Source organism: Poecilia reticulata, chromosome 13, assembly GCF_904066995.2.
Source record: "Poecilia reticulata chromosome 13, P_reticulata-male-v2, whole genome shotgun sequence".
Classification (NCBI taxonomy): Eukaryota; Metazoa; Chordata; class Actinopteri; order Cyprinodontiformes; family Poeciliidae; genus Poecilia; species Poecilia reticulata.
Window position 1 is genome coordinate 19677236 of NC_088842.1, and position 25520 is coordinate 19702755.

The 25520-nt window shown below is 39.0% G+C and overlaps 1 protein-coding gene across 1 annotated transcript; it reads left to right on the plus strand.

Moving 5' to 3' along the window:
• Positions 1 to 325: 325 nt before the first annotated feature.
• Positions 326 to 24529, plus strand: mipepa (mitochondrial intermediate peptidase a). The gene is made up of 19 exons (XM_008425267.3): positions 326 to 965; positions 1100 to 1273; positions 2375 to 2463; positions 2552 to 2638; positions 2725 to 2788; positions 2872 to 3054; positions 4606 to 4762; positions 4883 to 4931; positions 5399 to 5459; positions 5604 to 5656; positions 7585 to 7738; positions 7870 to 7947; positions 8447 to 8654; positions 9270 to 9379; positions 9464 to 9538; positions 10215 to 10331; positions 14624 to 14745; positions 15810 to 15883; positions 24256 to 24529. Exons 1-19 carry the CDS (start codon positions 819 to 821, stop codon positions 24354 to 24356), a joined length of 2103 nt encoding a protein of 700 aa, XP_008423489.1. The 5' UTR covers positions 326 to 818; the 3' UTR covers positions 24357 to 24529.
• Positions 24530 to 25520: the final 991 nt, after the last annotated feature.

The window sequence follows — 25520 nt, forward strand, 5'->3', positions numbered from 1 at the left end:
ATAGAAATAATTGTCTTTAGATGTCACCATAATAGAAATGAAAGTCAGCATGCCATTTATAATAAAAGTATAATGTAAATCCTATTGAGAATCTATGGAAAGACAAATATATTTTCAAGAATATTGCGTTGAATAATTTTGTAAGAACTATGAAATACAAGTAATATTAGATGGTTTTAAAGTAATATTCACATAAAATTACTATTAAAATGCGCAGGGGTTTGTGGGTTTAACATGACAAAATGTGACAATATTGAAGAGGTGTGAACGTTTAAGTGATACAATTTTATTTTATTGCCTGCTTTTAACAGGAAGAACTCACGTGACGACAGATTTTGATGGGTATTCGCACTTTCGACGCACTGCATTTGTGCAAACACCAGTTCCTGTAAGATATATTCACGCAGAATATGTTACATTAAAAATGTCTCCAATAAATAACGAGACATAGTCAGACCCGTTTACTTTATCCTTAAAGGACTTTTTTTTTTTTTTTTACGAAAGGGCGAGATGGTACAAAAGTTTGGATTCGCATTGAGTAGGCAATGAGCTAACATGCTATCGGCTTTTATGCTAGTTGCACAGGTCCTCTTTTATTCTATTAGAGATAAATATCATTCGTTTCCCACCAGGAGTAAAGGTTTCTAATGAATTCGGGATATTCAAGACACGCATTTTACTTTTGGACTTGCCAGACAGACTAACGTAAAGGCAAAAGTTTAGCATGTCCTCTGTCACTTTCTATCAGTATCAACAGTTAACCCTGCGGTAGAGCTTTCTGCTGTTCAGGACACGAGTTACAGCAGATTTAGTTCACAATGTCTGCTTCACAACGGCTGCTTCACCTGGTGAAGTATAGGAGTCTGTGGACCCATGTACGGAGAAAAGTCACCACATGGTCTCCTGTTGGAGCTGCATTCAATGCCAAACCTTTCAGGAGGCTGGACATGGTTGAGAAAAACGTGGTTTGTACATTTTTCACATTCTCACCTGCTGTATGTACTAATGTGACAGTTTTGTGCAGGGATCAACAAAAGCTGCAGTTTTTTGGTAATCATAATGACATATTTCCAGTCATTTTATGTGTTTGTGTGACCAGGGTTTGTTTGGAGTCCCAGAACTCAGCTGTCCTGAAGGCTTCCAGGCAGCCACACAGACAGCCCTGAAAAACACTGAGCTCCTGCTGCACAGAGCCTGCTCCTGCTCTCCAGGTGTGGAGACAGTGGAGTGTTTTGACCAACTGTCAGACGGGTTGTGCAAAGTGGCTGATCTGGTGAGTTTATCCCCCTTAAATGTGGTCAGATATTTATATGCAATAAGCATTAAGGTTTACTTTGATTTAGAGGAGAAGAAGAAACCTTTCAGTTAAGTGTTGTATCCAAGTGGGCAGGAGTATTCAGGGCTACGCCATAATGGGATATCTGTAGGACTTAAAGGATGAAGCACCTTTATATCCACCAGTAGGCATGGGCTGGGACACGATTCTTAATAAGGATGACTAAAACAAAAAGTGTTCATGTTAAAAACAGATACAATGCTGCATTGAGCAGTGGTGGGGCTGCTGGTTCTATATAAGTTACTGCTGCCCCTCTGGTCACCTCTAGGTGATGTCACTATTTTTACAGTATCATTACCTTTAGTAAGCATGCAGTATTTTCAGTTTATCACAGTATTTACACCAAAAGTTAGGACATAATGTGTTTCTTGTTTTAAGGATTGAATTCTTCTGTATAGGTTGTTTGTTTAAAAAAAAAAAAGAAATCCTTGAGATAAACTACCATGCTAGTAATAAAAGCTACTAGCTCTTTATTACTTACATTGCTTTTCTGTTTTATTAGAACAGAAAAGCAAAATGATTTTTGCTGCTTCTAATTGGTTGTTTACAAATGTTATCTAAAACATTATTTGTTGTAATTTAAATGTCATGAAATGAAATTAATTAATCTTTTTCAAGTCCAGCATTACTCAAGCCTGTGTTTCTAAATGAACTTAAGGTCCATGAACCCAAGGTGAGCTGTTTGGAGAGATTTAAAATATAATGTGCTTAATTAATAGTTAAATATAGGGACCAATGGTAGCCACTGTAAAGCAAGCCAGCGCTTTTACCAACACGCAAAAGTTCAGGGTATTTTAGCAGTACTATTTTAAACAATTCGAAGCTCTAAAACCAAAGATTACTAATTTAGTCGGTGGCTAATCTCAGAGTAAGCCAATAAAATGATAGTTTCTTGTCTTTATTTTTGTTCCCTATTGTTGTTGTTTTTGTATTTTAAATCATCTTGTTTGCTTCTACGCTTGCAAATGAGGAAATTGTCAATTCTGGAACCTAAAAATAAATGCTCAGTTCTAGTTTCATTGTCTAATTTATTTGCAGGCAGACTTTATAAAAGTGGCCCATCCAGACCCAGCGTACCGTGAAGCTGCAGAGAAGACCTGCATAGACATTGGCACAGTCGTGGAGAAGTAAGACGCATGGGTCTTTACAAAGTTACACAAAAGCTGGCAAATTGTGAAATATTCATGCATGCATGTCTATGAATTTATGTTGCAGGCTGAACACTAATGTTGAGTTATGCAAGGGCCTGAAGAATTTACTGGACAACGCAAAAGTTGTGGCAGAGCTGGACCCTGACACAAAGTACATTTATTAGGAATCTATTTTGTTTTTGACTTTGCTGTAAGTGACCTGGTCAAGATTTACATATTAAATTTTTTTATTCTTAGGCGAGTGGCAGAGTTATTCATGTTTGATTTTGAAATCAGTGGAATTCATCTGGATGACAAACTGGTGAGTTTTTAGTTTATATACTTCTCCTGACGGATTAATTCTGTTTCAGATGTCTCCACTTATCCCTCCTGTCCTTCCTGCAGAGGAAAGAGGCTGTCGCTCTTCACGTTAAGCTCCTGGATCTAAGCAATGAGTTTCTGATTGGCTCTCATGTGCCCAATAGAATTGCAAAGTCTGCGATTCCCAAACATCTGCAGGTCCACTTTGCAAGTGATGGAAGTTTCATTCAAATTGGAGGACTTCATGCAGATTCCCCTGATGACTTGGTATGTTTATAGTCTGAAGCACTAATATACTTCCCTCGTTGTTCAACAGGTGGCGCCATTGCCACAGTTTAAACCAGTGTTTCTCAACCCTGGTCCTCACCGACCCCACTGCCCTGCATGTTTTAGGTATTTCCCTTCTGCCACACACCTGAATTGTATCTCTGCGTGATTAACAGGCTTCTGCAGTACTTGATGGTCATGCAATCATTTGAATCAGCTGTTCTGGAACAGAGGCCAATCTAAAACATGCAGAGCAGGGGGGCAGTGAGGACCAGGGCTGAGAAACACTGGTTTAAACCATAGTTGGGCTCAATTCATGTAAAGTTTCTGATCTCAGTAGTTCTTTCTGTCTTATACATGGTTGATTTTTAAAAAAAGTGAATTATTATATTTTGTTGTATTAGGAATTGCTTTGGCTTTATAGTTTTTCTAAGTGATACAACTTTAGTCCTTGCTCATAGAGGCATATCTTTAAAAACTAAAGTATTTTTATCACACATTTCAGAAAGTTAAATTCATTTATCAATAACATTCATCACATAGAATGAAATACTTCCACTTTTTATTTATTGTAATTATGATGATTACTGCTGACAGATAACATAAACCCAGAATTCAGTCACTCAGAAATGTAGAATATTGTGAAAGGGTTGCACATTTGAAACTCGTGATGTCACACCCTAGTCAGCTAATTAACTCAAAACACCTGCAAAGGTTTCCTGAGCCTCTAAATCAGGGGTCACCAACTCCAGTCCTCGAGGGCTACCATCCTGCAACTTTTAGATGTGTCTCTGCTCAAACACACCTGGATCAAATAAACTACTTACTTCCAGCCTATTGCAGAGAGGAATGAATGCTGGTGAGGAAATTCAGACATTTTGGAGCAGAGATGAATCTAAAAGTTGCAGGATGGTAGCCCTTAAGGACTGGAGTTGGTGACCCCTGCTCTAAAAAGTCTCTCATTCGGCTACACAATCTTGTCAGATGTCCAGAAGATATTCGACAACACCCTGCCAACTGCTAAATAAGCTGGTTATTTACACCGTGCTGTATCCAAGTATATTCATAGAAGGTTGAGTGGAAGGAAAAAGTGCGACAGAAAAAATTGCAACAGCGATAACCACAGCTGTGATCAGATTGTTACACAAAATCCATTCAGGCTGAGGCTGAAGTCAGAACATCAACATGCAACATGCAAAGACAAATCCTAGACATGGGCTACAAGCATCTCATTAGTCATGTAAAGACACTCCTGAAGCAGAGACAATGTCACAATCATCTCACTTGGACTAAGTAGAAGAAAAACTATACTGTGGTCCAAAGCCATGTCCATGTTGTTACTGTTCAGCAAAATGGCCTGAAGAGAAGCGCCAGACTGCACGATGCAGATGTGTTATGAATCTATATGTTACGAGTTCCACTTTCTGAAATGAGTGGCAAAAAATATTGGAGTTTTTCACCATATTCAGTTTTTTTAGACGTTTCCACATATAAAGGTTTTTAAAAAAATGTCTAGCCATAACATTGATTGTGTGTATGTCCACTATCTAGCTACGAGAAATTGCATACAGGATCTACCTCTATCCCAATGCTGACCTTATGGAGTGTCTGGAGGAGCTGCTGAAGTGCAGGTACAAACTGGCCAAACTGGTTGGCTATGACTCCTATGGACATAGAGCACTAAAAGGAACCATGGCCAAAAATCCAGGTAACTCGGTGAAAAACCTGGTTAAAAAAACTTTAGTTTGCTAAAAAATATTTTAGTTTGTTGGAGCACCAGCGATGCCTATAGGAAATGTTTAAACTTTACCCTTCTCACCTTCTGTAGAAACAGTGATGAGTTTTCTCCAGTTGTTAACAGACAAGCTGTCACAGAGGTATGACCTTTTTTTTTGTGTGATTTTTTTTTTCTTTTTTTTTTACTACTTTTGTCTTTAAATAATCTATATCTGCCTTGATAAGCTACAATAACTGTGGGCTTTATTTAAAACCATTTATGCATTGAAAATGCAGTCAAATAGATGTTATTTTCCTCAAAAGCCTCTGGCCTTCTGCGTTCCTTATTTTATGCAATTGTATTCTGCATGCAGAGAGAATTACTCAAACAGTCCAAAAAGAAAAGCACGTCAGGTGGACCAGAGTGCTCTAAATTACCCACAGGAATTATTGTGAGCTTGTTAGCCTGGCAGCCTGTCCAGGGTGTTCCCCTGCCTTCAGCCAAATGCATGCTGTGATAGGCTCTGCCCCCCATTGACCCTGTGCTGAAAGAGGTGCGTACAGCCAGGAATTAACGCCTGCAGACAGTTAGCTCATAACTTGTTACTTTTATCTTTTTATCTCCCAGAACAGCAAAAGATTTTCAGATGATGAGAGACATGAAGAAGAAGCTCAACCCTCGTAATGCTGTGGGTGTTTTTTGTTTTGTTTTGTTTTTTTTCCATTACAAGCAAGACTATGTTCCTTTACTATACGGTGCTACCCTGATACTTTAAATATTGAACATTAGTTCAAGCTTCAGTAACAATCTGTAACCTCTTGTTTTCCCACAGGAGCTAATGCCCTGGGATCATCCATTCCTCAGTGGTGTCCTGCGTGCTGAAAGGTGGAAACCTTAACTTGTTTTCCAGTTCATTGTCATTTGATAAAAATCAGGTTAAGCCGTCTTTATGTGATGAGCTTTGACGGTCATATTTCCATTCTCTCAGTTTGTGGAACCAAACTGTGCCTCAGGTGTCACTTGCTACAAAGGATGATATGGGAGAAGCATGGGAGCTGCTTCAGTGGTGTCCCCATCTCCTGCTTGAGAAAGCTTTAAAAAAATCTCTATTTTATCTTTAATATAATGTTTTCCTCTCTCATAATACCAACATGGCTTTATGTAGACTTCCCACAACTAAATATGTGTAGAAAACATTAAAATAAATTAACATTTTATTGCAGTAGCATTATCTCACACTGGGAAAAGTCAAACATACTCAACACTTTATTTGAGTATGTTTATTTCGTCAAAGGGTGGTATTTATGTAAACTTTTACATTTTTATATTATGTTGTAATGTTTTCTTTCATCAAAAACATATCTAGAATGTTGCTTTGATTCATTCCTATATGTTTGAGAAATCCTTTAGTCTCACATGGCAGCAATTCAGGTGTGCCTAAACGCTTGCTCTCACAAAGTGCTGCCTCTTTCCACGCAGTTCCTCCTTGGAGCTGTAGCCTCCAGCCAGTCTGCAGCGGGTTTGTTAAGTCCGCAGCAGCAGCTTTTATATCTGTCTCCTCTGGCAGGCCACCAATTGGACGTCTCTGCTGTCTTCTGGAAGCCAATCAGGGACGGGCCCCTGCACACTCATGTTTGCATAATTAAGTTTACAACGCCAATCGTAACACTTATTACACAAACTTCTTTTCAGTTCAACTCTCTTAGAGCAGTTCTAAACGGCATAATGAGAGCATTGTTGTGATTACGCCTTGAAAGTGGACCGTCGGAAAGAGGAAGATATTTTTCAAGAGATAAAGGCTAAATTTTAAAGCGTCAAATCACAAAGCTAGATTTCTATTAAGCAATGTTTAATATATACAGCATTTTTATAACTTGAAAGTAGCATAGTAACCTGAATGTGCCTGGAAAATACATGATACTGCCCCTTTAAGAAAAAAAATTGTTTGAGTAAAATTACTGGTATTGCAATTATAGGCAGACCAAACTATTCTTTTCATATATATTACACTGAAGCATTGTTGTAATTTATTCTTCACTTTATTAATTAAAGTGTTGAAAATTTTCTCATTTGTCATTTTTGATTTCCTGTTGCCCTAAATCAAGGCTTTTCAATTCCAGTCCACAAGAGCTGTTATTCCTATACTTTTAGATGCATGTCTTCTCCAACGCACATGAATTTAGGCCCATATCTTCTATAGAACTTGCCATTCAAGTAAGTCAGATGTCCTGATTTTCAACACTGTGAGAAAATATTTCTTTAAACTTGGCCACACCTACAATCTGAGGAAAATTTAATACAAGAACTGGAACTGTGGAAAACCAAGCTGGCAAGGACCCAGATGTATGTTGTCACTATGCACAGTATGGATGAGGGTGAAGAAGTGCATTAAATGTGTGTGAATATCAGAGCTGATGCTTGAATTTCGTCTGTTTTTAATCACTAATGACTCATGGATTAAATTTTGGAGGTAAATGACCATTTGAGTTCAGTGACGTGTATCACAAGGCCTGCACATCTTTTAACTTTGCTCCATGTTATTTAGGGTTCAGATGTGGAGAATTAAATTTTTAATCAATGAATTAAGTTCTATTTTTTTTATTGATCTGACAGTTCCTCAAAATAATATGAGGAACTAGATTTGTTTTTATTACTTGGAAAGAAATGTAGAAAAATAAATGCGGCCAAAGGTCAGATCTTAATCCTGAATGTTACTTAATGGCAAAATATCACAGAATCTGTCTTCCATTTGGTTGAAAATAAATTTTTTTCCCTCTTTTTTAATAATTGAATTTTCCTTTTGCTCTTTCCAGATACAACATTGAACCGAGCCTCTACAGTCCCTACTTGTCTCTTGGTGCTTGTATGGAGGGTTTGAACAACCTTTTTTCCCAGCTGTATGGTGTCTCCCTCATGTCTGAACATCCCGGTGCTGGAGAAGTGTGGAGCGAGGACGTCCGCAAACTGGTGATGGAAATCTTCTGTGCAAAACCTCATTGGTTCTTTTTAAATCACACCTTTTCTCTGGAAGTCTGTTTTTTTTTTTACATACAGCTTGTGCTCTGATTATGATGAGGTTTACATGTGTGTGTCACTAGGCTGTGGTGCATGAAACTGAAGGCTTGCTGGGATATATCTACTGCGACTTTTTCCACCGACGAGATAAACCTCATCAGGTAAGTAAACAACAAAGTTCACATCAGGTCTAAATTAGATCTTAATGGGTTGCACCAAAAGGCACAGATCACAATTTGTAGCCAGCCACCAGTCGTTCAGTTTTTTTGTGAAGCTTTGTCAGAGATGATTTAAATTTTTCTTTAAAATTTCTAATATATTATTTAACAGCATTTAAAGGGGCAGTGTTATTTATTGTACAGGCACATAGCGCCATTTTATAGCAGAATATGGTAATTATAGTAGTTATAGATTGGCTGTTTATGTCAAACATGACTTGTGTTTGATATATAATTGATAAATGATATTTCAGTCTCCATTTTGAAGCTGCTGCCTCAGCTGTAAATCGGAGATTATTTTTCTTTAATTCAAAACATAAAGGGGTTTCATATTTGAGTGAGTAATTATTCAAATGATGTGTTTCACTTGAGTTACTGAAATTAATGAACTGTTCAATAATATTCTAATTCACTGGATGCAACGTTATTCTTGTCCATGCAGGACTGTCACTTCACCATCCGCGGCGGACGCTGGTGCCAGGAAACGGATCGGTACCAGCTGCCGGTCGTCGTGCTGATGCTGAGCCTCCCTCACCCCACCAAGAGCGTCCCCACGCTGCTCACCCCGGGCATGATGGAGAACCTGTTCCATGAGATGGGCCACGCCATGCACTCCATGCTTGGACGGACTCGTTACCAACACGTGACAGGTGCAGCGAGGACAGACGCACACCCCCTCTGAGCAGATCACAAATTGTAACCATGCAAAGCTCGAAGGGCTTGTTTGAATTAAAGTCTACTTTGGAAAGTGAGACAGGAGTTAGTGAAGTAATAACAGTCCAACAGCACAGAAGGTGTTTTCTGGTTGACATTTTATGAGCTTTATGAGCTCTCAGTCCGTAAATGATGACTGTGTGTAGTTCCAAATGTCACAATCTAGAATTACGTTGTTTGACACAGACCTGGAGGGTTTTTGTTTCATTGCAGTGAATTTGAAATGGAAAGTGAATACGATCAAGCGTAAGCCTTCCGGCAGGGTTTACACGACGCCCGACACCATTTGCAGTGTCAGATGACTCTTAAAAATGCCAAGTAATTTAAGAGATCATTAGCCATGTGACAATATTGACTAAACTTGTAGTTGCTACTTTAGTGGCTGTCTTGCTTAAATGTGTTCAAACATGTTTCTAAAATCTAAGGTGTTCATAAAATCGGCCTAATTTGTAACTTAATCCTAACCTCCAATGTTCCTCTCCTTCTTTTTACACTTTTCACCTTTACTCATGAGAAGTCAAAGTTCATAAGTTTTCATGTTGCTCTTCAAGGAACCAGGTGTGCGACTGATTTTGCCGAAGTCCCCTCCATCCTCATGGAGTATTTTGCCACAGACTATCGAGTCATCAGTCAGTTTGCCCGTCATTTTGAAACAGGGCAGGTATGACTGACACCGCAGAATGAAGAGAGTAGTGTTTTAAAAGACAAACTTGCTGACAGGTTTACTCTGCCTGTGTTTCATCAGCCTCTGCCTGAGAACATGGTGGCTCGCCTGTGTGAGTCCAAGAAGGTGTGCGGAGCGGCAGACACCCAGCTGCAGGTAAAATCCCCAACCTCTGGAAATCTAACTGGAGTTTTAAATTCAACACTTTGCAAGTTGTTACGAGGTTTGATCACAAGAGTTTGAATGCAGTTTTTTGTGTGACTATTACAACATTTCCATTAAACTAATAGTGAATTCAATTATGTTATTTAAGTAGGTGTGTCCCTTTTCAGATGTTATGATCCCGGATAATAATAACCTTTATTTAACCAGACAAAAACCTTCGGATTTGGCTTGCGGGCCTTGAGTTTAACATATGATTCAAAAGATGCTTCCATTAGTTAAGATTATATCCGGATGTTGCTGGACTGCACCGTAGCGGGCCAAACCCTTTATTTTTAGCATCTGTTATGAAATTAGCAGGAGAGTAAATAGGATTTTCATTATGATTTATTGAAAACTAAAATCTGATTTTATGATTCTTGAGATAGTTTGTCAAAAAATGCTGCAAATATGAACGTAAAAAAAAAAACAACAGGCAGCTCTGGTGGTAATTTACATTCCTGTGTGTGGGAGAGCCCTGAGCTTTCTAAGGTAAGGGTGCAGCTTTTATCATTTTGACTTTTTGTTTTTGAAACCACAGTTAAGCTTGTCCTTGAGTTATTATAAAGTTCCCTTTTCCTGTGTTTAACTTCTCATTCTGTTGTTGAGTTTTCTCTTTTTTTGTTGTCAGGTTTTCTATGCAGCCTTGGACCAGATCTACCATGGCAAACCACAGAACCGCTCCACAACAGAAATCCTCAAGGAGATGCAAGAGAAGTTTTATGGGTTGACTTACACACCCAACACGGTACATCCCAATCATCTTGAGCATTTTTTTTCACCTGTTGATTAACTTGCACTCTCTACATCAACATTAATGTCTTTAAAAACACGATCATTTATTTGACTGGAATCCCAAAGCCTTTTCCTTCTCTACTTTTTGCTTAATTTTATGTATAACCCCCTCAGTTATAGGATTAAAGCCTCGTTTAAAGCTCTCCTGAAATAACAGAGCACACTCAGTCCTTCTATGAGCTCTCCTATGGGAAATATTTGAAACTTTTCCTCCCAGCCCTTTAATGAAAAATAGAGCCAAGTTTCCCCCACTTCTCCAGCTGTGGGTGAAAGGATGGGGCCAAGAGGCAAAATGGAATAAAATGAAAGTCATATTTCAGCTCGCAATGGTCTTCACACAGAATTCCCTTGGAGCTATAATTATGTGGGGTGCCATCAGGAATAGAGATTGCAGAAAAGCTGAATATTGCCTCATAATGTCAGCGTCCAGGCTTGCGGTTCTCTTCACAGCACTCCTGCTTGTTTGTCTCTCCGTAAATCTTACGGTAGTTTTTGGACTGCTGAGTGCTCTTTAGCTTTCCAAACCATAATGAGACACTTCGTGCAGAGCTTGATCTTGAGACATGTTGTGGGATATATTCCTCAGTTTAAGAGAAAGTGGACTTATTTAAACTCTCCAATGATTGCTCTCAATCATTGGAGAGTTTGTTGTTGTTTTTTTTTGTTAAACTATCTCTGCTCCTTTTTGATCTAACCGTTAAGCTAGCTTTGACACGTGTCATTAATACTGCACAGTTCTTGGTTCCTGTTGTGTACTAAGAGAGAGGATCAGCTGCGGGTAACACAGACCACATGCTCCAATTTTAAGATCAAGATGTTTGAGGGGAACCAACAAGCAGAAAGTGAGACATTTGTTTGGTTCTTTGTGTGTTTTCTCCTCTTTTCAACAATGATCCAATCTTTTTAAGCATTAATTACACAACAGCTCATGTCTTGCACGTTCTCTTTGTAGAATTATGCAGTTGTGGTGGAGCGCGATGAAGAAAGCACAATTTGAGCGTGGAAGGAGCGTAACGTGTCTTTTATCTCCCGTATAAGAATGAAAAGCCTGCAGTTACTTTGTGTCTTTTGAAAGGATCAGACGGATATTGTGCTGACGCGTCACCCACATGCGATCTCTTAGAAATGTTGATGTTAATCATCCGATTTGAGGCAAAGGGATTAAAAACAAAAGAGAAGTTTAGGAGTCTAAAAATCATTTGCACGGATAGTGTGATGGGTTCTTAAAGGATCTTCAAAAATAATAAATTGCTCTTCAGTGACTGCTTTTTTCTGACTCAGATATGTTGCAAACAATTGCAAGGAAAAGTTGGTTATACTCTTTGTAAACACTGAAGTAAGTAGAGTAGTTTCTTTTTTTAATGAATGATTATTTCACATCTAGTTGTGATACAAACCCAAATTTCTATGTTGTTTATTGGAACTTTATTTGGGAGGCCAGCCCAATGTAGAGTGTGATTGTAAAGAAAAATGATGCACTGTTTACATTTTTATTTTCAATATAAAACTCCGATAAGCGTGGCATGTAATTCTCTTAAGTCTTCTTTACTCCAATACATCTCCATAAAAATAGAGTACTAACACTGAACATGAGCCTGGACGACTTTATGAAACGTAGTGGCAGCAGCATCATGCTTCCAGCAGGACAATGGCCCCAACATGAAGCCACAGCTGCAATTGAATGGTTTATATGAAATCATATTCATGTATTGACATGGTTCAATAAGTTTTTCCCACTTCACTATCAGTCGCTCTTGTTTTTTTTTCTGTGATGCAAAATACATGCCAGTTCGTTCCCAGAACTCCACAAAATGTTCAGGGGATTTGAATAATTCGCAAACTACTGTGCATTTTCCATTTTATCCGAATTAGACGTCAAACAGCTTCAACAGGCCTCCTAATCTCTGTGATCCAAGCTGCTGTATATCTGTTTTACACAGCAAACTTTTCCTCGCTACAAAGTTATGTGAGCCGTGACTCCTCTCAAGAGTGCATTTTCCTCTATTAAAGTCCCCTCAGCCCAGAAGAGTCATGTCAGCGTGACACTTTAGAGCCTGAGTACTTTTCCCACTGCTGCATCGCTCAGGGAAGATGAAGCTTCAAAGCTGTTTGACCACAGTTGGAGAGGATCAGCCAACACTTGGGTTTAAACTCTCAAACAGCTGCTTTTTAGCTGCAGACGTTTTATTGACGTATTCACAGATATGGCAAGTGCTGCAATATGTTAAAATTGCTTATTGCTGTTTTAGAAAATGGGAATTACTCACAAATAAATTATGTTTTACAAAGTAGCAACAGTTAGTCCTGCTGCAGCTGCTAAAATAGCAATATAGTATATTAATTATTACAGCTAAAATGTTGTCTGAAACCTTTATGTTATTACTTTCATAAATAAACTTCAGCAACTATACCAATATAAAAACCCATTAAACTTTGTGATTGTAACGTCAATGTCAATTGAAAACGGTGTCACTTTAATAAGATTGATGTATGGCGATCCAGGTTTTTCACATCTGGAAAATTGTCAGTCAAGTTGTCTTTCTACTTGTGCAGCATTCATTTAGTTAGTTTTGAAACACTAAACCATGTAGACCATAATACCACTACCTGGCCGAGACCTGACGGAAGCATTAAAAATGTTGCGATCAATGCCATTGTCATTGTTCCAATTTGTTTTTTATTGGATCGTCCATTTTGGCTCAAAACTTCTCAATTGGTGCCTCCAAGATTTTTTTTATTTCTGGATTTTATTATGCAGAAATGCATTCATTACATTAATTGGGGATTTCTGAGAAGACCACTAATCCCATTCAATATGTCTGTCTACTGCAACCAAATAATTTTTCTTCGCTTTGTTTCAAAGACTCCAAGATTAGATAACAAAACAGCCACTGTTTGTATTCCTCGAATCATTGAAATTACTGAACAAGCTAACAAAACGCCACTTCAATCAATTAAATCAGAAAACAATAGTATTTCTTTGTCATCTTTGTTATGTTTTCTATGCTCTCATTTTGAATCCCGTGCTTAGCTGGGCAAACACTCCTGCAATAATGGAAGAATATCAATTCTAGAGAAAGATCAACTTTTATTGCAAAAGTGTGCAGTCTGATATCATTGTTAACTGTAGCAGTAAACTTGTCTTGCTGAATCTTTGAATGTTTGCCAGCTGAATTCCCCGGAGTGATCAGTGCATAGATCATAAAAAAAACCTCTCCTTTATAGATATGGTGAAGGGCCCCTTCAGGCATCCACCGGGGAAACAAGAAAGGAGGGTAACTGGGCTTCCTGGCATTTAGGAATTTCCCTGTTTGTCCTTTTAATAGAAGGACCTTGTACGCTGCAATTAATTTTTTTTGTCTACCTTCCTTCTTATTATATGAATAACTCAAGTGGACTGGCTTTTAATTTTCTTGTAGCATTTCATAGTTTACATGGATCAACACAAACCTGCCTTACTCTAATAGTCTATTCTCTTGTTTTCTCACTTTGAAGGGATACTTAAAGAAATGTATCATGTCATATTTATACTTCAGGGAAACAAGTAATGTGCTACAAAATAAAAACACTAACAAACTTAACAAATACTACAATGTATCTTAAAAAAAAAAACTTTGCTTGGGGTATCAACAGGTGTTGCACCAGCAGAGACTTTTGAGCAGAAAAAAATAATTTTTGACTAAATTTACTGCTGCAATTTACTGCTGCTGCAATAAAACATTGATTTGTTTAATCATTTTTACATATTTGCATATACCACTTACTTTTTTAAAAAACGTATTTAAATTTGAGGATAATATAGTTGAATATTGCATTAAAAATAGAGGCTGCCAGCAGTTATGAGTCAGGCGCTGACTGAAATCTTTTCACACACAAATGTTCTCTGCCTTACGGGCATGGTGTGTGGTACGTTTATTGTTCTTAACAAGCTCACATTTATCATCTCCACCTGTAGGATTAAATCTCCCAGAGGGGAATTAGGATTTTTCTTATATGGTTCTTCTTGTTTCTCATCTATGTAATTCAATTTATTGTGTTAAAACTATATGAATATTGTGATTAAAAGAAATAACATAAATGAACTGTTCACGTTTGCTTTATCTTTGTTTTCCGGTGAGATCAACTATTGTTGTGAATGTGAACACACTAATGCTAATGCACCTATTTGTACTTGAGTTTATATTTCCTGAAAAACCCATCTTAACAGAAGTGATTTGCAGTTTTACCCTGGCTGCTCTGTTTTAGGCGTGGCAGCTGAGATTCAGCCACCTGATTGGCTACGGGGCCAAGTACTACTCTTACCTCATGTCGCGGGCCGTGGCCTCCATGGTGTGGAAGCAGTGCTTCGTTCAGGATCCATTAAACAGGTGAGCTTAACGCTTCATGATTGTCATTCAGGTTGAAGACCCTAAAAACTGAGGATCAAAATCACTTTGTTGGTTTGTTGGTTTGTATATTTTTTCAAGGAATTAGGGGCAACTGGAAGAAATGTAAAATTAGATGTATCCTACTGGGAGGGGACTGTATCACCTATTTATAAGTAGTTAGCAATGCTATATGAGCTTTTAAGACCCTTTTCATTAATTGATGCAGAATCAACATTTGACAAGAAACTAGTCACCTTTAATGGTTCAGTTACTCTTTAACTAATGAACCATAGATATTTAGTATTACTTTGTAAAGTTTTATAGGTTAATAATACAAGAATTATTTGTAAGAAGAGTCGTATCAGAAAGTATGCTCAGAACTCTCTCTTTGTTGGTGTTGTCTGGTGTTGGAAAGAGTAGGAGGTTCTTAAAGAGACAGAGGCCCAATTTCAAAGCGTCAAAATGCAAAGTCAAATTTCATTTAAATCATATTTGATAAATGCAGAATTTTATAACAAATGCAGGTGACATAGTTACTTGATTGTGCTATGAATTGGCACCATATGCTGGGAAAATGAATAATACCCTCCGTTAAACTTCTTGCTTTTTAGAAAGTGAAATGATGGACGTAGACATGGTGTTGAGCTGTTGGATGTCTGAAGTCCTGAGACTGATTCAGCCTGACAGGCTGCCTCCTCTGGAAACTGTTTGAGTCTGAACCTGATGCTAAATGTGACATACAAAACATGAAACTGGAACCAGCAAGTGTCTGCTGTGATTCACAAATCCACACCTGAATCTACACCACATCCTGTAACAACACAAAGAGACAAAGCTGGACAAAGCAGAGCTTTATTTGAAATTCGGAGGCTCTGGTGCCTGCTTCCAGGCGTTTTTCTCTACCTTTTCTTTTTAAGTTAGTTTTCGTTTCACTTACTGTGACAGCCCTGGTAAAGTAGTAGGACTTTAGCTTTGGGCATCCTACGGTTCTGACATAGCAGGATAATGGCATGTCTAATCATTTCTCCTCCTTGTCTTCCTCTGTCCCTCTGTGTCTTTGTCAGGGACATGGGTGAACGTTACCGACGGGAGATGCTGGCTCATGGAGGAGCTAAAGAGCCAATGTTGATGGTGGAAGGCAAGTTCAAGTTTTTTTCACAGAAATCCTGTAGGAGTGAGTTTCTTTTTAATACTAGAAATGTTCAAATCACAATAAACATGCAGAGAAGGGATTCCACTGGAAATGATCTTATCAGAAATTAATTTCCTCATTGTATTAGCTTCTTGTGAGTATAATAAGGTATGTCTAATTGCATCACCAGTATGCCGGCAATTAGTTTTAGCTGTCTGGACAAACTAATCATGAAGCTCTTTGGGTTTCTTGCTTTGTTTTGTCTCATTTTAAGCAGAAAGATGTCCTTGAAAGCACAGACTCGGCTCATCCAGCTGCTGCGGTTTAACAGTCTCTTCCTCTGTGGCATATATTTAAACATTAAACACACCTTCTGGTTCTTATCTGTGTTTACAAGAGCTTTGTTGTCCCAGAGACAAAGCCAGCACTCCTCTGTGATATTGAATTTAGAGCCTGCTTTGTCTGCCTTCCAGCCGCCTGCATTTGTCCACAGACCAAAGCAGAAAGGGAAGGCGAGGCGGAAACTGCTGATTATAAGTTTTAGTGTCTGTGTCCTCAGCGCTGCTGACTTTGCAAAGCTGGAAATCTGGTAAATGAACCGAATACATGACTTCTTCAGATAAGCTGGAGCATGTGACCAAGATGCTGCATAGCATTCTTTAAAAACGCATGTTTTTGGATGAGGGAACCGAGATTCAAACATATTATTCAGTAAAGGAGTGTCTTACATTAGTACTACCACAGTAAAAGATTATGAAGCACTTAACTGTGCATCCCAGTAAGGGAAAATCCAGATTTCATTTTTATTTTTAGCTTAAAATTCATGATTTTGGTTTTGTTCTTGTCTTAGAAAGTGTAAATCATTAATAGCTTTCTCTGGAGTTCTTTTATAACATTCAAAAGCTGGAAATGTCCAGTTTTCTATTTGTTTTTAAGACTAGCCCATGCATAAAAGAGGGATGTTGAAGGCAGTTCAAAGTGCTTCACACAATAAAACCACAATACACTAATTATGCAAAAAGCAACACTTGTTACATATTCTCAAAAAACTATAATCAAAATCATCAAGAATAATCATCGTAAAATATATTAATCAATGTTACATTAGCTTTTGATCAAATGCCCCTCTAAACAGGTGGGTTTTAGCTTTTATTTAAAGGAAGTTAGTATTTTGGCTGTTTTGTAGTTTTCTGGAGGTTTGTTGGACGTTGTTGAGCTGACGGTAGCGCTCTGTCTGCTCCTCTGCTGCAGGAGCCACATTTGGGGGAAGCACTGACCAAACCAGACCTAAAGATGGATCTGAGTGTAGGCTGCTTGTTGCCGAGTTTCCACAGAGCAGCTAAGAATAGAAATTTAAGTTTGGCCATTGCAGTAATCCTGTTAACGGGGAGTTTGTTAATCTCCCAAATAATGACACTGAATAAAAGTACAATACAAATGATCTGCGGTCTCCAGCCCTGTGGTCGCCTCTTTCTAGTCCCCAAAATCTCAGCCACCAAATAATTAGACCCTTCTTATTTCAACCAATGAACTGTTCTTGAACTCACATTTATTTTTATTGGTTTCTTCTGAAGTGAGAGCTGCTACTCACTGTGTGCAACATGGGTAAAACCCATTTTGAATCTTCTTGCAGGTTTTCCTTTCTTAAATCATCGTTGTCAAGAATGACCTTAAAAACGTCTGCAGTGTAAATAATTATTCTATGGTAAAAACATAACATTTTTTAGCAACAGACTCTAAAAGATATTAAAGAACATTAGATTTGCTAGATGATGAATCCAGATTCACATGTTTTATGTCCCTCAAACCAAAAAGTCATCAAATTATTCTATTATTCCCGTCTGGAGAAATTATTAAACTAAAGAAAGACTTTCCTGCATTTCTCATCCCACCATCGCACTATTTTCACTATTGGATTGATCGATTTAACATCATCATGAAAGCAGTTATATAAAACCATATTAGTGAATTCATTTCAATTTTTATGGCTCACAGGGTTTTACACAGTCTGGAAAGGTTTACGACTGAATCTTAAGTGTTCTCTAGATCCGAACAGGTATTTAAAAGACGACAAACTATAGTAAAACATGTAGATCTTCACACTTTATTCCTTAACTCATTCTCTAATACACTTAAAGTACAGTGGAAACATTGCTGAGGAATGAAAAAAAGTTTTTTGTTATGACTTGTTACTTTTTTAGCAGCAGTAGGGTTAGAAAAGAGAGAGACTGTAACTAATATACATAATCCTTCCAATGTAGTACATAAAGGTGACGTTTCCTAGTCTTCATCAGTGAGGTGATAGAAATAGGAACCGTAGCAGACGTAGCAGCGGGACCCAAAGGCCAGTGTTTATCTGGACGCCTCCCTGGGCCAGAACTGGCCGTTTCCCAGGGAGAAAAGTTCTGAATAGAAACCCATTTATTAAATCCGCAGCAGAGGCTTCAGGACAGGGCGAGTTGGAGGGGAAGAAAAGAAAAAGGGAAGGAGGGGGTGAAAGGTGATCGACTAACTGAACTGAACACTGGAAATGTATCAGGCTCGGTGGCCGAGTCCCAGGACTTTGTTGGTCTTTGTATGTTTTATTTTTTTGTTCGCTGCACACTATTTCAGATTCCACTTTGGATATTACATTGTTTTTAAGAAATCACGGATTCTGCTTTTAACAGATGACAGTCAGTCTGAATGAGCAAAGACGTTTCTTCCGCTGTGAACATCTTGTTTAGGAAGCAGCTTACGAGGAAACTTTGACTTTCACTGAGCACAACAGGAACAGCTAGTTTAGCACTGCAGTCATTTTATGAAGCAGTTGTTCTCAAAAAGCTTTCAGACTCCAACACAGCAAGTAGCACTTTGATTGCTTATTGTGCCAAAATGGCAGCACAGGTGAAGCAGGTACAGTAAGTACATTTCAATTTCAACGTCTCAAATCAATTTTTCTGAACTGCTGATGGTTTCTCCTTTAAGATTGTTGACTGGATGCAAAACTTTAATAACCTTCAACCTTTTTATCACTTTCTGCTTGTGTCATAGTTCTCCATCATGCTAGAAAATATAGATCTAAACACTTCCTAGATTATTTTTTTGATGGATACGTGACTCTGTTTTTCTAGAGGAGATTTTGGACTAATTTCGCTTTTAGAAGTCAACTCCACACCTGGATTGTGTCAGGATGCTCATCTTTCCCTCAATTTGCATAGATGCACTCACACCCACATGTGCTGGGTAAGCTCTGCACTGGCGGCAACAATTAAACATTTATACCAGCGGCTTTCTTGCAAATGACACCATGTGGGGAGGACTGCACACTCTTCTTAGGAGGTAGCTATTGTAACACACAATCATTTCAAGCACATCTGCTCCTGTTTTTATAGCAATTAGTCTTGTAATTAGAGCAATTATAGCTGAGCTATTTAACGGCTTCACTCGAGCTGAAGATCTGGCTAGATTAAAATGAAGTTGGCACAATGCTTTGAGCCAGTCAATACACATTTCCCTCTGCCAAAGTGTTTTGTCATGAATACAAAGTTTGCTTTTCTGAATTCAAATGGCTTATCTTCACTAACAGTGAGCTTTTTGTATTTTGAGAAAGGGCATGTCCGAAACAAAGAGCTTCACTGCACAGTGTTTGTCATCACCCTTGTCTTGCTTGTTTTCTGGACCCGTCTAAAGTGAGTGTTTGGAGGAAACACTTCCTGAACTTCAAAGCTGTAATTACAGAGTCAGTGGGCCTCTGATTTGCCTCCGGGCCTGACGGAGGTAACTGCTTTTCGCACCTTGACATGTTTTCGACTGGCTGTAGCTGCAGCAGCCACTGAAGCAGCCAGCGATGTGTTTTGAAGTGTGGGATCATATAATCCTGTCAGATCTTAGCAACCTAGAATATGTGGATAATACAATTACAGGGAAGATGACACCACAGAGGACTTTAGGCGATGTACCGAGTTACTGCTTGCTGTCGGTTTATTCACGTGTTAAAGCAGAAATGTAACATTATGACTGCTCCAAGTTGTGGGTGTAAGTGGCCTGCTAAAGAAACCAGTAAATCACGAAAAGCCGAGCCTTTGCAGCTCAGATGAATTAGTTTGACATTTAATTTTATCTATAAACTTATAAATGCTTTTTTTTTTTTCTTCTTCTCAGAAATTTAGCTTAAGGCTATTATACAACAACCAAGTTTGTTTGTTCTGCTTGTTTTAAACTGGAAAACTGTATTTTTATCTTTTTAAAGAATGTAGATCATAAAACACCTACTATCTTTTTCCATTATGGTGTAACATTTTCTAGGCGTAACTGAGAGGTTTGATGAGTTTAACCAGCAGTAGCTGCCAGCGGAACAGCAATTTTGAAGCATTTCTACAGAGTTTTTGTCCCCAGAGCTTCGATTACTGAGACTTGGAGCTGCTAGAGGCTACAGAGTCCTTCATTTTCCAGATAGCCATCATCCCACCACCCTGTTTGTAAATAAACATGCTTTTGGATTGTAGAGTAAGTTTAAGCAGAGCGTAGCTTTGAGGGCTACATTTGGACATGGTTGTACTTTTGTTTGGTGGTCATATGAAAAGACACTGTTAAATATTTTTGGCTTTCCATGCTGTCTTACTTCAGTTTTTAATATTCTAAATAGAGCAGTGCTTCTCAAACTTTTCATAGTGAATTTTCCCTCCATAAATACCAAGGTTACTGCCATCTTAGCAGATATTTATAATTTCTCCAAAGCTAACGGAAAGATTAGATAGGAACTGGTCTGGAAGCTCAGCACAGAGCAGCAGGAAAACACAGACATGTTGGCTCTACATTTGACTACCATCCCAGCTATTCTCCATAGACTCCACATACCCACATACCAGTGTAGGTACTTGATTTTCCATTTTTCTGCAATAAAAAAATAAAAATTCACACACAGGAAAATATATTTGTAGTTAAATGCAGAGGGAGTCAGGAATTTGAATGTCCTCACATCAGATTTTACACTTCATGCAGGAAAAGGGGCTATTATTGCTGTTCTCACTCAAAGGGCTTTTAAAAGCACTCTGAAGAAAAGAACTCCAGCGGCCGTTTCTCCTCACGTGTCCTTTAACACCTGCTGTTTTACCCAGCCTCCGTCGGCCAAGTTGGCGTACGACGCTGGCCCTCAGATGACTGTAACGGGTAGAAGCCCCTTCATCAATGGCTGCGTCAGAGCCATTATGAATGGAAATGGAAACTCTTAAATACGAGATGACTCACATGGCAGAGCCTCCGTCCTGAAGCTTTCACAACAATGGACACAAAGCACAGATTATGTTTAGTTTGGCTCTGGTTTTTTCTCAGTGCCTGGCCAAGAGTTAGTATAAACCTCTGCCAACTGAAACACTATCAAGCATGCTAAAAGACTGGGAGAGTATCTGGGCTTCAGCTGCTGGGGGGGAAGCAGAGCCGGCTGCATGGATGACCGACTGTGTGAATGTGCAGATTTCATCTGTTCTTCAGGTGTTGGAGCCAAAATAGACAAAAAGAAATTACTCAGTAATGTTTTCTGTTTAATTTGGAAGTCGATCTGAAACTATTTGGATTATCTTGTAATCAAAAAGGTCGCAACTGATCATAAAGAGTGAGATTGGTTGTTTCAGATGTGGAAACAATACTTTGCCTGCAGTAATAATTCAGTAAAGTAAGTATTCACATCCTTTGACATTTTGTCACAGAGTTGGCACAAATACCAGTGTATTTTACTGAGATTTTATGTGGTACACTAAGGGCTAACCAGATTCCCCAGAGCATGATGGTGCCACCACTGTGTTTTATCGGTGAATTGGTCATTTTAGGGCGGTTTCCAGAGCTACTTTATGACCACAAAGTGCATCGTTGACCTGGAAGTTGAATTGTGGTCTCATTGAAATATCTGCTGTATTTATACAGAGAAAGTGTTACACCCTGCTGAACTTTAAATACTAATTAGGTTATTCTGAAATGCTACTGGTCAAACTGGACTTAATTTGTGGTATCAGAGTAAAGGTGGCTGGACGCAGACTTTTTACATTGTTTTTTATTTTAGCGATGTTTGAAAACTGTGTGACCTTTTTAATCTTACTTTTTGTTGCATTTGCGTCACATTAAATACTAAAAAACTCATTAGTATTTAACATATGACATGGTTGACCAAAACATACATAGCATATGTATTGCATTTTTCCCCTTTAGTTTAACAAGACAGATCACCCTTTTATACACAGCAGAGTATTATTGTAAATTAGATTAAGATGCTTCTATTGCATTCGATTATTCAAGTATTCACACAGTAGAAACATCTGTTTAATTTTAAAACAAATACGGCTCTTTAATAATCACGGGCTAATCAGGGACAAACTATTCACCCAAAAAGAAATGACGCCCAGTTCTTAATTTAGTAGCAACAAAGAACGCATGGATAGGTCTGTCATCTAGGAGTCAAATACATTTTTAAATAATAAACTTAACTCGCAATGATCCCACCTAAAAGCAAACCATGTGCATTGCACAGAGGAAAAGAAAATGAACAATATGCTGTAGTTTTGATTTGAGGCTTACAGGCTAAAGGTTTCACCTCAGAAAAAAATGGCGGATTAACAGAAATATGTAAAACAGCCAGACATTTAATACGCAAAGTGGAGCTCAAAGGACAGCAAGTCGCCCAATTTCTTTGACACGAAGATGGAAAATGACTTTTCAATCACACTTTAAATTGTTCAGTTTGACCTCTGTGCTTTTCAAATGTTGGTCATCTTTTTAACCGGACGCTGACTCTTAAAGCTCCTCCTAAGTTTTATCCATCTGAGTCGAGCTGCAGGCCGTAAATAGGTTACAAGTATTTAAAGCATCTTATTTCCCCCCCAACTGTTGGACTTTATGTGTAACTTTAGTCTTTAAACTATCCAGTTGTTCTCAACACTCGGGTCTCCAGTTTAAAGCGGTCATAAACTCGTTGTCCTCAGCCGTGGTCACAGCTGTGATTTAGGGTTATCACTGCTGGGTGGATATCACCGCTTTCATGTGGCTGTCTCGTTCCCAGGCATCCAGGAACCCTGCGGTCGCTCTGTGTTATAGACCCCTGCACCGCTGGTATCATCTTGTAGCCAGGGGGCAGGGTGTGACGGGTGGGTAAGAGGAGAGGATAATCCCCCATCCCTTCCTCCCAATGTTCTCATGCAAGATGAGTAGTTTGTACCTGCTGTCTCCGTTTCAAGGTGGCAGCAGCAGCATAAACTCCCCACTGTGAGTGTGTGTGTGCGCGCGCGCGTGTGTGTGTGTGTGTGTGCGTGCGTGTGTTGGTGCGTCTGTGTTTTCAGTTCATTTCCAGTCATGCGTGTCCGGGCAGATATGCTGGTGTGTTAGTATATGTGTGTGCGCTCAGTGGAGGTGACCCATGCAGGAAAGAGGAGGGGGGGTGTTATTTACATTGGCAGCTGCACAAGGGGAAATGAACTGACTTCAAAGCAAGTGTGCAGCTGAATTGTAAAGCGAGCGAGTGAGTCCTCCACGCATGAGCTGGCAGACGGCCTCTGAAATCACACAGACGTTCTTAGAGCTCGCTCTCGCCTGCGCACTTATATATACTCCACCGCATTTGTTATACAGAGGAGTCGGAGGGAAGAAAAGTTCCTCTATCATTGTGGAAGTAACAGTCAATTAATTGTTTTTGTGGGGGGTTTTTAACAGGTGAAAATTTGAAAAGTGTGGTGGAGACTTCAGGGTTTCCCCCCAGAAAACCTGCTAAGCCCAGTGCAGCCGGCTGCCATGTTGTTGAGTTAAAAAAATGTTTACAATTGACAGGAAATTTGAAAATATCACTTGATAGTTATGAGTTATTGGAAGACTGGAAGATTAGTACCTAAAAACCAACTTTAAAGTCTTAAAAAAAAGGCAATAAAAACTAAAATAAAAAAACAATGCTAAGCCTGGTGAGGGCACAAGTAAAGCCTGGTGGTCCGCCGGGCTTATAATACACTTTGGGAAACCCTAAGACTTGTTTTCAAACCATAAATACCCCTAAATAAAATCCAGTGCAACCAATTCATAAAAAGGTTCAGTTTGAAGCCAAGAAGGAAACACAACAAACATGTAGGGTAGAGTGGTACAGACATAATCAATACACACAGGGGTGTGCTATTTATGAATTGGGTGATTTCTGAAAGCAATCGATCATGTTGGATTTTATTTAGGATTATCATAACAACGGGGGTGAACACTGCTTTAAATACATTGTTTATTATATGATGAAATGTCTGAAATTATTTTTGCTAGACTGTCTTAAGATTTTTATGTGGAAATGAAAATGTGGCACTGGCTCAAACCAGAGCCTTACCAAAGCTTCGGCTCACTGACCTAAAAACCGTTGTTGTGTTTTCTGTGTGAGACAGGCATGCTGCAGAGACGGCCCACTATGGAGGACTTTGTGGACGCGCTTGTGTCTGAGCTCAACCCGAACTTTGAGACCTTCCTCATGGACTCTGAAAGCTGATGGACACACACATCCAGCTGACAGACATGGTTCCGGGCCACATCTTCACTTTATCTGTAAATTCACTGTCGACACGTTTTCTATAGTAACGCATGGAGTCATATTGACTCATTTAATGTACCTGTTGACGTAACTTAATTTGAATTAAAGAGTTTTGAGAACTTTTAAGACAAGCGGTCACATTGTTTCTTTTCAGTGAGTTTGACCTGAAAGTCAAAAAGTTCTGGGTTTCTGAATACTTTTGTCTTTTCTCTTTGTTTCTATTCTCAGTAATTCAACTTTACAGCCACAGCCTCGTCAAATAGCGGCGCTCTGCTCACAGGATAGCCGCACATTGTTTTTTCCTGCTTAAATCAGCATGAGGAAGAATACTTAATCCACTCTTCCTGTCATGTGCTCATTGTTTAGGCTTTGAATTAATGCCGCTCCATCTGTTTTGTCTGTCAGGAGGTTCGGGGGGCGGAGAGACGAGCAGAGCGCAGAGCTTTGGCTCACGGGTTAGTCTAATAGGAACCACATAACTGGAAACATTTGAGACGTGCCCAATCACATGAACAGCTGCCTCAGTAGGGCATAATTGGTCATTCTACAAAGTAAGTTTAATTTATTTCACATTTAAAGACGAGGAGCGCAGACTGTAAAATAAAGGCTTTAGTGACTTTGACTCAATGTGTGGGTTGCGTCCGTCTCAGACAGGAATCACACTAAGCTGCAGCTGCTCCTTTTAACATTGTCTCTGCTTGCCTGCCTCACACCTGAGCCTGAGGAGAAGCTCCACATGGCTTCAGAAGATGTGAGCACACCATCAGAGAGAGTGAGCGAGCTGGGTGGCTCCCCCACACAGGGAACACTGTTTGACACTCAGGAAACAATAATATGTTTAAATCCAAGCGCGTAGCAGCAGAAAGCTGAATTCGCGCTGAAATTGAGTGGTTCCAGCTGTGCTTCTGCACAGTATTTGTGGACTTTAAATGATTTATTTGAACCAGTATTTGTTCTGTAAAGGGTGAGTTGGTTAATCAGATTGTTGTTCATTAACGTCTGAATAATTGACATTGACTTTATGTCTATACTTTCTCAACAGGGTTGGCACCAGGGCCAGTTAAGGGAGATCCTGGCTACAAAACGCACAAGCTTCTGTTTCTTTGAACACTGCAAAAGCAC

Bases quoted from the DNA above. Each gene is read 5' to 3' on its own strand.
- mipepa (XM_008425267.3), top strand. From the start codon at position 819: ATGTCTGCTTCACAACGGCTGCTTCACCTGGTGAAGTATAGGAGTCTG. The intron at 2,789-2,871 runs GTGAGTTTTTAG...TCCTTCCTGCAG, and splicing joins TTCATCTGGATGACAAACTG to AGGAAAGAGGCTGTCGCTCT. The intron at 7,739-7,869 runs GTGATGGAAATC...GTGTGTCACTAG, and splicing joins GCGAGGACGTCCGCAAACTG to GCTGTGGTGCATGAAACTGA.